Below are 15,436 nucleotides of genomic sequence, written 5' to 3' on the forward strand. Positions count from 1 at the left end.
AGATAGAATCAGTCATTAAAAATCTCCCAACTAAGAAGAGCCCAGGGCCAGATGGCTTCACAGGTGAATTCTACAAAACATTCCGGAAAGAACTAACACCAATCCTGTTGAAACTATTCCAAAAAATCGAAACAGAAGGAACACTGCCTAATTCCTTCTATGATGCCAACATTACCCTAGTACCAAAGCCAAACAAAGACACCACAAGAAAGGAAAATTACAGACCAATTTCTCTAATGAACCTAGACGCAAAAATACTTAACAAAATACTTGCTAAACGTATTCAACAACACATTAAACAAATTATACACCATGACCAAGTGGGATTTATTCCAGGTATGCAAGGATGGTTCAACATAAGAAAATCAATCAACGTAATACACCATATAAACAGATTGAGAGAAAAAAACCACATGATTATATCTATAGATGCAGAAAAGGCATTTGACAAAATACAGCACCCCTTCCTGATAAAAACACTCCAAAAGATCGGAATACAAGGAAACTTTTTGAACATGATAAAGAGTATATATGAAAAACCGAAAGCCAACATTGTTTATAATGGCGAAATCCTGAAATCCTTCCCTCTAAACTCAGGAACAAGACAAGGATGCCCATTGTCTCCGCTCCTATTTAACATTGTCTTGGAAGTACTTGCTCGAGCACTGAGACAAGAACCAGATATAAAAGGCATTCAAATTGGAAGGGAAGAAGTCAAAATTTCATTATTTGCAGATGACATGATCCTATATATAGAAAACCCTGAGAGATCTACAACAAAGCTCCTAGAACTCATAAATGAGTTTAGTAAAGTCGCAGGTTATAAGATCAATGCGCAAAAATCAGTAGCATTTCTATACACCAATAATGAGCAAGATCAGGAGGAAATCAAGAAACAAATACCATTCACAATAGTAAATAAAAAATCAAATACTTAGGAATAAATTTAACTAAAGAGGTAAAAAACTTATACATCGAGAACTATACAAGATTGTTCAAGGAAATCAAAGAAGACCTAAATAAATGGAAGAATATTCCCTGTTCATGGATAGAAGACTGAATATTATTAAGATGTCTATCCTACCAAAACTGATTTACACATTCAATGCAATCCCAATAAAAATCAACACAGCCTTCTTTAAGGAACTAGAAAAACTAACTATGAAATTTATTTGGAATAGAAAGAGGCCCCGAATAGCCAAAGACATATTGAAAAAGAAAAACGAAATAGGAGGAATCACACTTCCTGACTTCAAAACATACTACAAAGCTACAGTAGTGAAAACAGCATGGTACTGGCATAAGGAGAGACACACAGACCAATGGAATCGAATTGAAAGTTCAGATATAGAACCTCATGTATATAGCCATATAATATTCGATAAAGCCACCAAACCCTCTCAACTGGGAGAGAATGGCCTATTCAAGAATGGTGCCTGGAGAACTGGATAGCCATGTGTAGAAGAATGAAAGAGGATTACCATCTCACACCTTATACAAAGATCAACTCAAGATGGATCAAAGACCTAAATATAAGAGCCAAGACCATAAAGACCTTAGAAAGCAGTGTAGGGAAACATCTACAGGACCTTGTAATAGAAATGGCTTCATGAATATCACACCAAAAGCACGAGCAGCAAAAGAACAAATAGATAAATGGGACTACCTCAAAATTAAAGCCTTCTGCACCTCAAAGGAGTTTGTCAAGAAAGTAAAAAGGGAACCCACACAATGGGAGAAAATATTTGGCAACCATATATCTGATAAGAGACTTATAAGTTGCATATATAAAGAACTCATATATCTTGAAAACAAAAAGATAAACAACCCATTTAAAAAATGGGAAAAAGACTTAAACAGACACTTCTCCAAAGAAGAAATACAAATGGCTAGAAAGCACATGAAAAAATGCTCCAAATCTCTATCAATCAGGGAAATGCAAATCAAAACTACAATGAGATACCATCTTACTCCCATAAGATTGGCAGCCATGAAAAAAACAGTAGAATACAAATGCTGGAGAGGATGTGAAGAAAGGGGAACACTCATCCATTGCTGGTGGGAATGCAGAAGGATCCAACCTTTCTGGAGGGCAGTTTGGCGGTTTCTCAAAAAATTATCCATAGATTTGCCATATGACCCAGCAATACCACTGCTGGGTATATACCCATCAGATCTGAAAACAAGGACACAAACCGATATATGTACACCAATGTTCATAGCAGCATTGTTCACTATCGCCAAAAGTTGGAATCAATCCAAATGTCCATCAACAGATGAGTGGATCAATAAAATGTGGTATATACACACAATGGAATACTACTCAGCTGTAAGAACCAATACACTAGAATCGCACGTGATAACATGGATGAACCTTGAGAATCTTATGTTGAGTGAAGCAACTCAGGCATTGAAGGACAAATACTATATGACCTCAATGATATGAAATAAGTTAACTGCCTCAGAGAGCTAGAGTCTGGAAAAGTGGCTTACAGGAAATCGGGGGGTGAGGAAGGATGTGAGTTAATGTCTGCAGGGGTGGAATCTGTGATGAGCTGGCAGTAAGTATGAGCACAAAGAAGGGACAAAATGGGGGCAAGGGTTACCTTCAGGTGGGGTTTTCTGGGTTTGAGGGGGGCTGGGGATGGGAAGAGGGGTAATATTGTCCAAGAAATAGGTGGGAGGGAGGGGCAACATACGAATATGGGAGAGTGTCAGAAGTTCGTTGAGAACTAAATGTTGAGTAAAACGTATCAAAGTATAAGTAGGAGGGTTACCTGGTTAGGACGCTCAGGGGTATGGTCTGATGCGTGACGGACTCCGGAGGGAATAGCTGAAGGCTCATTTTGCCAAGGTGGGTTCTACCATTGGGTGGGGTGGACCCATATCCTGGGGAAGACTAATGCCGTTGAATAGAGAGAACTGTATCTCTCGTGAGAAAGGACGGCTCCCAGGGTATTAGATTGGCAGGCGTTGTGGGCCCTAAGGGGAGGGGAAAATGGATGTGGAATAGATGGAACAAAGGTAAATAAGGGGGCAAAAGAGGAGTTATGTGAGAGTACACGAGGATGAATATAAAACAGCTAATATTACACCAAAAACATATAGGGGACGACAGACTAATAATGAAAACCATAAGACAAAACATAGGATAACTAAAAAATTTAGAAAACTGTACAGCCTAAAATATGGACCACATAGTAAGCACAAATGTCACCTTGTTTGAAAACTATAGTGTTGGAATCTGTACATCAGTTTCAGGAAATATGATATGAATAAGTTAAAAGATTATTGCTGTGCAAGGGAAAAGGTTTTATGGTGGATCTGGGGAAATACTGTATATTGTATATATGAATTTCGGTGATCTAAGACTCTTCTGAAGCTGACATTATGTTGGGATTCACTTTACGGGAAGTTTTGGATCACAGAGTGGTTCAACAATGGCAGCGGAGGACTACTGATATGGGATGTCATTGACAGGATATATATGGTTGACAGGAGTTATACAGGGCATATGCCCAGGGTATATGGTAATGTCTATATATACTCATAGTGGAAACAAAAACAACAGCTGGGGGGGTACTGGGCTCCTGGCCGGGGGTCACTGTTGTGGGCCCTGGAGAGCAGCGGCAATCCTTCTCCCAGGTGCAACGGCAAGAACCAGGAAGGAAGGAGGGCCCAACAGTGGGCTCGTGATACTAATGGTTACACTTTTGAGCCTATACACCTGCAATAAGAACAAGGCCTAGAGTAGCATTGTGCCTGGGGGTTTCCTCCTGACAGCCTGCATGTTACTCAAATGTGGCCACTCTCACAGCCAAACTCAGCGTGTAGATGCGATGCATTCCCCCCAGCGTGGGACATGACACCCGGGGATGAGCCTCCCTGGCACCGAGGGATCACTACCACATACCAGCAACTAGAAAATGACCTTGAATTAAAGATTCAATGTGGAACAGCAGAATATACCTGTCCTACATATAATGACATGACTTCGGGAAGCTGTTTGACCTAATGTAAGGGGGAAATGGAAAGGAGAAATGAGATTATAAGGCTGTGAGTCTCTAAAAAAGAGTCTGGAGGTTGTCAGAAGGAATACCCCTATGTACAACTGAACAGAGTCTAAGAGACAGATAAGGTAGATACAACCCCAGGTATTGGTTCTTTGGAGGGATAAAGAGACCCACGGGTTCTATGGTCATGGCAGAAGGGGTTCACTGCCATGACAGATAGCCCTTCTTTGGAGCTGGTGTTTCTGAGTGATGGAATTGGACTCAGAGGGGATCTCTTTTCACAAGACTTGCATGCTACTTTATTGGAATTGTAGTCGGTGCTGGGTTTAAGATATATGTAGGGGATTTGAACCTCTGACTGATAATATGACACCCAGGCCCAGAGCCTCAACAGACTTCAGCTCCTACACTTTGATTTATTGGACTTACTCCACTCAGCTAACATAGAGTTGAAGAGGTCAACCACCACAACATGGAGCCTAGAGTGTCTACAACTGGAAGCGGGAGGAGTGCATCCAGTACCCATGTGGAATCTAAGCCCTCACTTGACATAGGTGTGCAATGGACACAACCAATCCAATGTCCACAGAGAAAATGTGGAATGGGTGTGGGAACGGTAGCCATGGTGGCTGCTGGGTGTGGGGAATGGGAGGAAGAGATGAGATGTGGAGGCGTTTTCGGACGTGGAGTTGTCCTGGATAAGTGCTTCACGGACAATTACGGGACACTGTAGATCCCCCCAGGGCCCACTGGATGGAACATGAGAGAGTCTGGGCTATGATGTGGACCACTGACTATGGGGTGCAGTGATGCTCAGAGATGAACTTACCAGGTGCAATGGATGTGTCATGATGATGGGAGAGAGTGTTGCTGTGGGGGGAGTGGGGGGGCGGGGGCGGTGGGGTTGAATGGGACCTCATATTTTTCATAATGTAATTTAAAAAAAAAAAAATAAATAAATAAATAAATAAAGGATGGAAAAGAATGGTGATATTTAACTAGAGGTGAGGATTAACATATTTTATGGGTAAGAACATTAAAACCCTGTAAGGTAGGCGGTAGACTTGGCCCAGTGGTTAGGGCGTCCGTCTACCACATGGGAGGTCCACGGTTCGAACCCCGGCCTCCTTGACCCGTGTGCAGCTGGCCCATGCGCAGTGCTGATGCACACAAGGAGTGCCGTGCCACACAGGAGTGTCCCCCGCGTAGGGGAGCCCCACACGCAAGGAGTGCACCCTGTAAGGAGAGCTGCCCAGCGTGAAAGAAAGTGTAGCCTGCCCAGGAATGGTGCTGCACACACGGAGAGGTGACACAACAAGATGATGCAACAAAAAGAAACACAGATTCCCATGCCGCTGACAACAAAAGAAGTGGACAAAGAAGACGCAGCAAATAGACACAGAGAACAGACGACCGGGGTGGGGGGGGAGGGGAGAGAAATAAATAAATAAATAAATCTTTAAAAAAAAAAAACCCTGTAAGGTGAGTGACTTGATGATGGTCATGTAGAAAATGGATCACAGAGCTGTCACTCCATCTCCCAACTCCCATTCGTACTCCCTCTTGCTGCCTTCTTAGGAGGCAGGCATAGAGAGCCAGACTGAGTGTGGATGAACTTAATAAAGAACAGAGAGCTTGATTATGATGGGAAAGGATGTTTTCATAGGTTGAGTCCCAACGTCCTGGAAATTGGTCTGGATTTTAAAAAACTTGGTTACAGAAAATCAATCAGCTTTTCTAGTGAAGCTTGATCTGGGTGTAAAGTTAAACAGTGAAAAGATCTGGCTGGAATCTTTTGTTATGGTGTTGAATTGTGAATGAATTCTCTTCATATCAGATGTTAAAGTTAAGTGTTCTCTCTTTCTAAGGATTGTGATGCCTGCAGGGGCAGCCGTGCTGAAAAATATATATATATAAAACTTGAAAAAAAAAACAAAAAAAAAAAACACTTGGTGGGAGTGGATGTGGCTCAAGTGGCTGAGAGCCTGTTTCTCACTTGGGGGTCTCAGGTTCAATCCCCGGTGCCTCGTTTCTAAATGTTTAATGGATTTCGAATCCACTGAGTTTCCAATGTTCTCCATGAATACTCTTAATAACTCTAGTTGTCTCTAATGGAAAGGGGAAGCCTTTTCAGGATGACCCTTTTCGGGATATTTACTTCAAAGAACTGTGTGCAAAAGGTGTCTGCTCTTCCCCCAACTGAAGTCCTAAGATGACTTTCACGCAGCTGCCACAAAGCCGACCCCACACGATACCCTGCGCTTGGTTCCAGGAAGCTCTGAGCCGCAGGGCAAGGCTCCATGCCCGCCTGCCCACCCCCAACCAAAAACAATGCTGTTACTTTAACACATATTCCCCTATGTCAAAACAAGAAATTATAATGCCCCATGAAGATATTCTGGGGCAGAGAACAGAGGAGGAAATTAAAATCCAGTAGAGATAGAGAGAAATATTTGAAATTGAAAGAAAATAAAAAATTCCAGTGGAACCAAATAATTCAGCATCACCAACACAGTAATTTAGTCCAGCTGCAATTTCTCCCTCCATTCTCCTGCCCCCTCCCAGACAGGAGAAGTGCCAGCTCCCTGCTTCCCACACCTCTAACCACATCTGCACTCAGCCAGCGATCTGATTTCAGAGACCGCTCTCTCACAGAAGCCCAGCAGCACAATGTCTCTTAAGAACCAGGAGACAGAGGTGCCTCCATCCCCAACACGTCGCTTTGAAGGAAAAAGGGATAGATGTCTGAAATAGACCAAAAACAGCCCCTGCAAAACTGAAATGTAAAACCAAGACTCGTCAGGGAGTGCCAACTGATTATAGAAAGTCCCGGAGCATTAACCGAAAACCGAGGGCATGGAACAGTTCACCCTCAGCATGTTTCTCGCCAGGCGATGAGGGAAGCCTGGAAGCAACAGAGCAGAGCTCTCATCATCAGTCAGGGCCCCCCGGCCTGCCCCCAAGCCACAGTGAGCGTCTGTTTCCCGCCACCCCAACCAGGAGTGTGAAGGATGCTAAATGAATCTCCAGCCTCCAACTCCAGCTGCTTACTGTGACTCTAAGCAAATCCATTCACTCCTCAGTGATTTCTGGACAGGGTTGTCATCAAAAAAGAACACAATGGCTATGGAGGTATTTCTTTCAGGACAAAAAATTATAAAAGACAGGAATGAAAATATGCTGAGTGCCAGACACTTTGTAAGCATTCTTTCATTTGATGCGCTCAACCATGTAACCCAGCTGCCTCAAACTTGACTTGACAGGCAAACAATCCAAGGCAGAGCACTCAGGTAGCCTGCCAGAAATCATAGACTAAGGAAGAAGAAAGCAGAGTTTAGTCCAGCCCTCCCCCACTGCACTGTCTGCTCTCCAGCTCCATGAAACTGCCAGGAAAGGAAACGTGTGTGCTGTCTGGTAGCCCAGATGGGTGGCTTTAAGATTATCCTGAGTCTTCTGCTGCTGCACATCTATTTCCAAGCACCAGCGCTGCCAGTGAAAGGGCTGAAGGACACAGTTGGTCCATTTGTTGCACACTAAGATGTGACTATGGCTATTACAGCAAAACCAGCTTCATGATGCACTGGAAAACTGAGCATCCACAGCTGCGGCAGAGGTTAAAAGCTCGCATCTCCATATACTGGGGGCAGATTTCTAAAGCCATTATCTTCTGCTTCAAATAGTCACAGAACTTTGGAAAGAGTAGCAAAGAATGTGCTGGATGCTGCAATCACTTTCTAGCTGAATTGCCAAAGTGCAGCTAGGGTTTGCAACATTTCTTGTGCGGTGACAGCACATGAACTAAGTCCTCTCAGTTGGGGAGATGTGATCATTTATTGAGAAAAGAAGCAAAGAAATAAAAAACGAAAGGACTTTCTGATAAGATTAGAGGTCTTCATCCCTTCTCTTTAGTTGAAATGTTCTAAAATGTTTTTGCCTTTCAGGATGAATTAGTAATCTGAGTATTCAACAAATATTTTCAGATAATCCAACGAAGCTCACCTACAAATATGCTGTTCACCACAATATTTATACAAAGGAGAGAGAGAAAGAGAGAGAGAGATCTGGAAACCTAACAATGTTCAACAACAGGCGAAGAGTTAAAGTGGGGTGCTTCTACTCAACGTTACACTACAAACAGCCTTTAAAAATTATAATTAGGAATACCATGTATCAAAATAAAATACAATGTTCATGTTGCACTGTTAAGTAAAGAAAGTAACCAGTGAGCTTTCACCTATGCAAAATTCATGCAGGGACAAAGAATGGAAGGAAATATTGATAAAATTGTTGGGGGTGTGGCTAAAATTACGGGTATGTTTTTACTTCTTTCATTTTAGATTCCCATTCGGATTGTTATAATATTACACAGGCAGTAAGTAATGGTGATCAATAATAACAAGGAAGAATTAAGACAACAGCGTTCACAGGTCAGAACTAAACTGTAAGATGCCAGCCACTCTTTGCAGCCAGAAGTGGGCTGGGGGCACCTCACCTTGCTGGATGAGCACCTCGGCGGCCAGCTCCCCAGTGCCCGCGTTGGCGTACTCCTCGTTGGGGTGCTTCCTGTTGTAGTGACGCTTCAGAGAGCCCGAGATGTTACAGGAGTAATGGCAGTGGGCACAGCGGAATGGCTGCAGGACAAGGCGCAGAAGTGAGAGAAGGCAAGCCCCCTGTGCCACCACTTCCCCACCACATTGTCCTTCACGACTTTTCCGGTATGGCTCAGATATCAGAAATCCAGTAGGAGCCCCCCATGACCTTGTGATGTGCTGCACCAAAAGCCGGGGACCTGGGGAGGGCTGCCCCACCTCTGCAGCTGCCTTCCCGGGGGCCCCGGCAGGCAGTCCCCAGAGTCCGAGGATGCCCTGCTAAGTGGCTGCTTCCACTTATTTTCATTCCTCTGTCTACCCCAGAATTTGCAGGTCTTGTTCAAGAAGAAAATAACAAACAATACAGGGATCTATCACTTATCTTTTGCTTCAATGAATGCCCCTAAAAGCATCTCCCACTACAATTTCCTAATACACTTGCGTGGCAGTTTAATATTGTTTATGAACTCCAAAAATAGGTATCGGATTGTGTTTGTAAACTAGTCTGTTCCTCCAGGACAGAGGAATTAGATTCGTAGGTTTCACTTTAGCTTTATTAAATCAAGATTAGGGCTTTTATTTGACCACATCATTAGGGCAGCTCAGTTTGAGTCCCTGTCCCTCTGTAGGCTATATAAATGGATGCTCCAAGCCAGAAAAGGAAATCCAGAGAGAAAGCGAACACAGGGAGTTTAGATTTGGACGCTGGAGCCCCAGGGAGAGAGCTGAGCCATTTGCCTGATAGTTTGCAGCTGAAGAGACCAGAGCTCTGAATAGCTGAGAAAGCCCAGAAAGAAAGAGTCCCGGGGAGAGAGACAAGCCTTATGCCAGCCCATAGCTGAGATGGGAAGAAACTGGAACCACAGAGCCCTAGGAGGAAGAGGGAGGCTGAACACTCGCAGAGACCAGCAGCCATCCTGCTCCAACACATGGCAACAGACTTTGGTGAGGGAAGTAACCTTATGGCCTGATCACTGTAAGCTTGTACCCCAGATGAATACCCTTTACAAAAGCCAACAGGTTTCTGGTACTTTGCATCAGCACCTCTTTGGCTGACAATACAACTTGCTCCTTTAGCTAAACGACTGTCCCCTCAGTATTCACTGCAAGTAATTGTACATGGAAGCAATAATCCATTGCTGTCCACTGGGAGCAAAACCCACACAGTGAAATCTATTTCCATCTCCCACCTGGGCAAGACACGCACATTAAGGACAGGGACACAAATGGAGGTGGAGTGTGGTCTGCCATCTTGCATGCTGCTTCTGGGGGCTCGTAAAGAGTGTGTGGGGGTGCCTGTCAGGCTGTCAGAAGGCCCCAATGAGACGTGGACATCAGTAGGGAGGTGGGTGTTGCACCCAGGTCGCCAACATCCCATGTCCTTATTCCTGGTCAGGACATGCCAAAGTGTCCTTCTAAACTGTACATGGTAATTTGACAGCAGAATGCTACAGAAATCCCAGTTTTGTATCCAGGGACCTGTCTGGTGACACAAGCAGCTTCACTGCCCAGCTGGACTGGAGAAGAGCATGGAGCAGCCTGCAGGGGCGGCAGCGCTCTGCTGTGGAGTCCAAAGAGTGAGTCCAAACATGATTCTGGCACTGACCTGCAGTCAGACCAGGCACAAAGAATCTCTGAGCATAGATCTTCTCATCAGTAAAATGGGGGCAATAATACATACCCTATAAAGTGTGCTGTGAGACTTAAATGGTGTAACATAAAACCCAATATCTAAGATGCCACTTCAAGAGCCTGTTGATTTTATTATCAATTTTGCCGCAATTCTTGCTATGCATTTGGAATCTGATGTGCCACTGAGTCTGCCTGGTAAGATCTCAAATGCTGGACTCCTCAGCTGTTCAAGTCCTCAATTTCTCCAGCACTATTAGAGCCAGAAGAGCTAAACTAGCAATAGCAACTCTGAAGGGAAGCACAGCCAGGAGCTCCTCTTTGCATCTGTAATCAGCCCCTTCCCTTGCAGTGGTTTCTTCCTTTCAAATGTGCTAAAGTCTTCCCCTTAGAGAGAACCAAAGGGGAGTGGGGAGAGGGAGGGAGGGAAGAAAAGGCAAAGAAGAGCCTTCTTCTGCCCTGACTCTGCTTAATCACCACACCCTGCTCCTGGCCCCGCCCACCCTCTAGAGGAGCACTTTCTGCCACCTCCACAGCTCCTCAGCCGCCTCAGCCTCCACGATGCAAGCCTCCTGCCTCCCTTAGCAGGCACCCTGGCCACTTTCTGCCCTTGCCTCTGCGACAGGGCACACTGGGCTCTCCCCCTGTTCTCTGTCTGGTCCTTCTCAGTTTATCTGCTAGAGCTGCTTCCCAGGCCTCAAGTTTAGGTGCTGGCTTTCTCCACAGTTCTCTCCGTGGACCTGTTCTGTTTCAGTGATAGCTCCAAAGATCAGTTTACACTGACGATCGCAGGCTCTCCATATCCAATTATTATTTCTTTCCTGAACCACAGGTAAGGATGTCAACTGCCTTCTAGGCATTTCTACTGGATGTTCTACAGGCACCTCAGAATAAACACACAAGTCCAGACTCACTATCTTTCTCTGAAACCAGCAAATCACCCAAAGCCTGAAACCTGAGCATTATCTTGGCTTTTCCTTCTCTTACTACTCCACTAATTACTGAGTCTTGCCCAGTCTTCCTCCAAAATCCCTCCAGAATTTGCCCTGCTCCTCTTTATCTACCATCCTGGCACAGAAAATATTTATGAAAGAAATACTATTAGTTCCAGGAGAGCCACTCATGGAGGAAAGGACACGGGAAGCTAATCTGGCAGCCAACCTGCTTTGACACACTCCAGAATTCTCTGTGCTGTGCTGAATGTGCTGTAGTCTGGCCTTCACATATGAGCAATCCTTGTGGCTTGGCCCACACGTGTTTATTAAATAAAAGGACCATAAGCAAAGATACAAAAATTAGTTATGCTCTCTTGTCTGATTACTCAACAGAGAACAGAAGTCCTAAATTCTAATACACAACTATTTGTAAAGTTAAAATAAAAGATACAATATTTTCAAGTGCTTTAATCTCTAGGTAATCAAATATTATGAAGCTATTATTTTTGGAATGTTAGCACTTACAAGGAAATCAAGAAGAAATGCAGTGGAAACATTGAATTGTCACTGGTGGGGAGTCGGTGGGAATCAAGAGGCAGAAAGAGAAGGGGCAATAAAAATGAGAAATGGTCCTACAAACCTAACTTCAGATTCTAGTGTCAATTTCATCTTTCTTGTGGCAAAGCAGATAAATCGCTTCATGACAGCTTCACATCCTTTTATTCTCCTTGTCCGCTCTGGTAGACTTGTCAATGAGGAGAAAAACTGCCCAAACATGGGCACAGAAGCAAAAATATACAGATAAGCACAAATGAGAACTCCGTCTGTGAGCGAGTAATTCCACCCAAGTCCTCAGTTCAGAAAGCGGGGAGGAGCCTTTCTCGCACTGTGGGCAGTCTGCACCCACCGCGCCTTTGCTTAGATACAGGGAGTCAAACATCCCAAGCAGCCCCTTCAGCGCCAAGCGGCCCTGAGGGTCGAGGACAAACCCTCGCCTTCGTTCACAGGTCTTCACCTCCACTCCCCTGTACGCACAGAACCTTTCACATGAAATCAATTGCCACCTAACCGCTATGTGGGCCCCTCTCGCCTTAACTGTGGTACCTGAGCCACATCTGGGAAGCCCTACAATGCTGGCATTGCATCTTTATAAATGGGTATTCACTGATAATGGAAATGACTTGGCAAAGTACAATAAAGAATGTTAATAATTTTTTAAAAAAGCAAAACAAGTTCTGACCCGTGAGGCATTGCCACATTTGAATAATGCTCCTGGGGACAGTCCCAGAGAAGGAGAGAGTGGATGGCATGCCTATGCTCACTGCCAGACACGAAGTTGAGCTGCACTGTTAACACTGCGAGTCTGGAAGCTGTAGTTATGAAGCACGTGTTTACTGACTTCTGCGGGCAGTCGGGCCCTATTCTCTAACCCTGGCAACTCCATGACAAACCAGACAGACTTGCAATTCTCTGAATACCCACAAGTTTCTAGACTTTGATATCAACTATAAAGATTAAATGCTATCTAGGCAAACTAAATCATAAGCTTGGTCACATGTCCCAATAACATTAATAAGTCAGAGACTCACAAACAGCAAATGGCACTAGGTTTCAAAAGGGAAATTATTTATTGAGTGCTTTCAAGTCAGAATATGATCAAGAGTTAGGAGGAAGATGTAAGGAGATTGTAGAAGTGTACTTCATTTAAGAAAAAGCACAAAAGTTCTCACCGTGGTCAAAAACAAATTTGAGAAATTGACACAAAAATAAGGCAAGGAGCCTGTTATCACACCTGCTATTTAATGTTGCACTGGAGTTATTAATCAGAGTAATGAGATGTGACATAGTAATTATTACCATTTTACTAATATTCATTGATAGCTACCATATACCAAGTAGTTCTAAGTGTTTTGCATGGATTAACTCCTCACAATCTCACAACCCTATGTGGTAGATAGAGGTATTATCCCTATTTTACAGATAAGGAAACTGAGGCACAGAATGGTTAAGGAACTTGTCCAAAGTTTCACAGTCTTCTAGCTTGGCCACTTGGTCTGCATTGGAATTTGCGGTCCAGGCCTAGGCAACTGTAAAGAGAAGATTTGGTTTCCCATTTATCGTCATCTCCCTTGAGAGCCTCATTGGGAGGGGTACAGTTTGGTATCTTGGATTTCCTAGACACAAGGCACCCCAAACCTAACCATTAATGTCTAACAATGAGAGACACCACAGTGAACTGAGAGAAAAGCAGGCTACTGCTGGATTATCTAGTATGAGGCAGGTCCTGCTGGAGTTGAGAACATGAGGAGAGATAAGGGCCATGTCACAAGGGCCATGTGGACCACATTAGGAAAGTGCCTTTAGCCAATGGGAGCCACTGGCAGGTGTCAAGCTGGACACGGACAGAGCCAACTTCACATTTTAGAAATATCACTCCAGCAAATAAGAGGAGGATGGGCTTGAAGGGAAAACACTGGAGGCAGGGAACCAGCCATCTGGGCGGCATTGGTTAAGATGAGACTATCAAGGGCCTGCAATGAGCATGGAACAGTAAGAGAAACGGAAAGGATGGTTTAAGAGAGATGGGAGAGTAAAATCAGCCAGACCTGAAGGCTGAGTTCATTGTGAAAGGAAGGAGGCGGAGGCTCAAGTTTCTAGCATCTGATGACAGAGGGGACAGAGGGGACCACCTGAAGAGGAAGTTCAATGCATAAGGAGAGGCAGATGGTTAATTTATAGAGTTCTGGACATCAGGAGGGCAGATCCAGAAGGTGGCTGGAGACATGAGCCTAAGACTCAGAGGAAAGTTCTGGACTGTACACAGACCTGAGCACAGGCAGCTGGGAGATACCCTGAGCATGAACACGCCTATGGGAAGAGGGTGCAACGTGAGAAGAGAAGCAGAATTGGAATAGCACCCTGCAATAAAGGGGGCAGGCCCCATGATCTCATGGGGGAGGACAAGAGAGAATCACAGCAGGGTGCAGCGTTTCTCTTTGGGATAGTGGGAAAGTCCTGGTAATGGAAGATGGTGAGGGAAACACTAAATTGTGACTGTGATTAATCCCAATGAACTGGATGCTTGACAGTGGATGAGGTGGGAAAGTTCATGTTGCACATACGATTCCTCAACCCAAAAAGGAGAGAGAGAAAGAATAAAGAGACAGTAACAACTAAATGCAATACATGATCCTAGACTGGATCAAATAATGAAGAACAAAATGTCCACAAGGACATTATTGGGATATGTGAAAAAATTGGATATAGCCCTTAGGATTTATATCATTGTTAAAGTTTTAATCTTGATAACTATATTGAAGGTGGTAATATAAGTGAATAATCTTTTTCTTAGAAAAAGTACTTGGAAGCATCAAATGTTCACGGAGCATGACTTGTATTACAACCTATTCTTAAATGTTTAGAAAACACAGAGAGATAGAGAGATAAGTAGGTGGAAGGAAGGGAGAATGAAAGCAAGGGGTTTGGAGTCACGGAAATCTAGGGAACAAAGTCCTTCAAGGAGGGCGGGTGATGGGTAAACGCAAGGAGGAATCTGATGGATGGGGCCTTCCAAGTTTCCATCGGATCTGACCACTGGCAGCCTTGCCTAGAGGAGTTTCAGGAGCACGCAGGAAACAAAAGCCAGGTTATGGCAGGTCAGAGAGCAGGCAAGGGACAGAAGCTGGGTTTTTGGTCACGTTCCTGTTTCAAAATGTACATCGAAGGGTCTTTCTCAAAAGGTGCAGTGAAGATCATCCATTTGAATTGAAAGAGAAAACGTAAATGACTGCGTTGAGGCTCAAATTCTTTAAGTTCTCTAAAGCATCTGCAATCTGCTTTCCCACAACTTGAGAATACACTGTTCTGTTTCAAAAGAAAGGAAGGCAAGAAAGAAGGGAGGGAGGAAGGAGGAAAGGAAGAAAGGAAGGGGAAATAATAGGACAGCTTGTCCTGTCTCACAGGTGAAATTGGATTCTGAGAAACTTGATTACAAAACTTCTAACTGCATTAAAGTGAGGCTAATCCAATTTCCCATTGGCATCAGGGAAGGGACTTAAAGTGATGTTTTAAAACAGATTAGAACCTGGTGATGGGAGAACGCCCAAGGTCATGACATTGGTAACCAATTACAAAGCTCAGTGATGGCTGTTTAGTAAAACGAGGGCTGCTTTGGTTTCTTAGTAAGCAGGAAGGCACTTGCCAGGTAAGATTCTGCGGTCTAATTTATACAACCGAGTACGGCATTGTGGTCACAGAAGTGCGTCAAAAG

General features: G+C 44.1%; 1 protein-coding gene across 2 annotated transcripts in view; it reads right to left on the bottom strand.

Moving 5' to 3' along the window:
• Positions 1-15,436, bottom strand: part of ZFAT (zinc finger and AT-hook domain containing) — a 249,843-nt gene that overhangs the window by 43,672 nt on the left and 190,735 nt on the right. For both annotated transcript variants that reach the window (XM_058276079.2, XM_058276080.2), the window contains exon 12: positions 8,506-8,644. In XM_058276079.2, the coding sequence (XP_058132062.1) occupies positions 8,506-8,644 (139 nt within the window). The remainder of the gene's footprint in view (positions 1-8,505; positions 8,645-15,436) is intronic.

The sequence above is a fragment of the Dasypus novemcinctus genome, chromosome 14, assembly GCF_030445035.2.
Source record: "Dasypus novemcinctus isolate mDasNov1 chromosome 14, mDasNov1.1.hap2, whole genome shotgun sequence".
Taxonomy (NCBI): domain Eukaryota; kingdom Metazoa; phylum Chordata; class Mammalia; order Cingulata; family Dasypodidae; genus Dasypus; species Dasypus novemcinctus.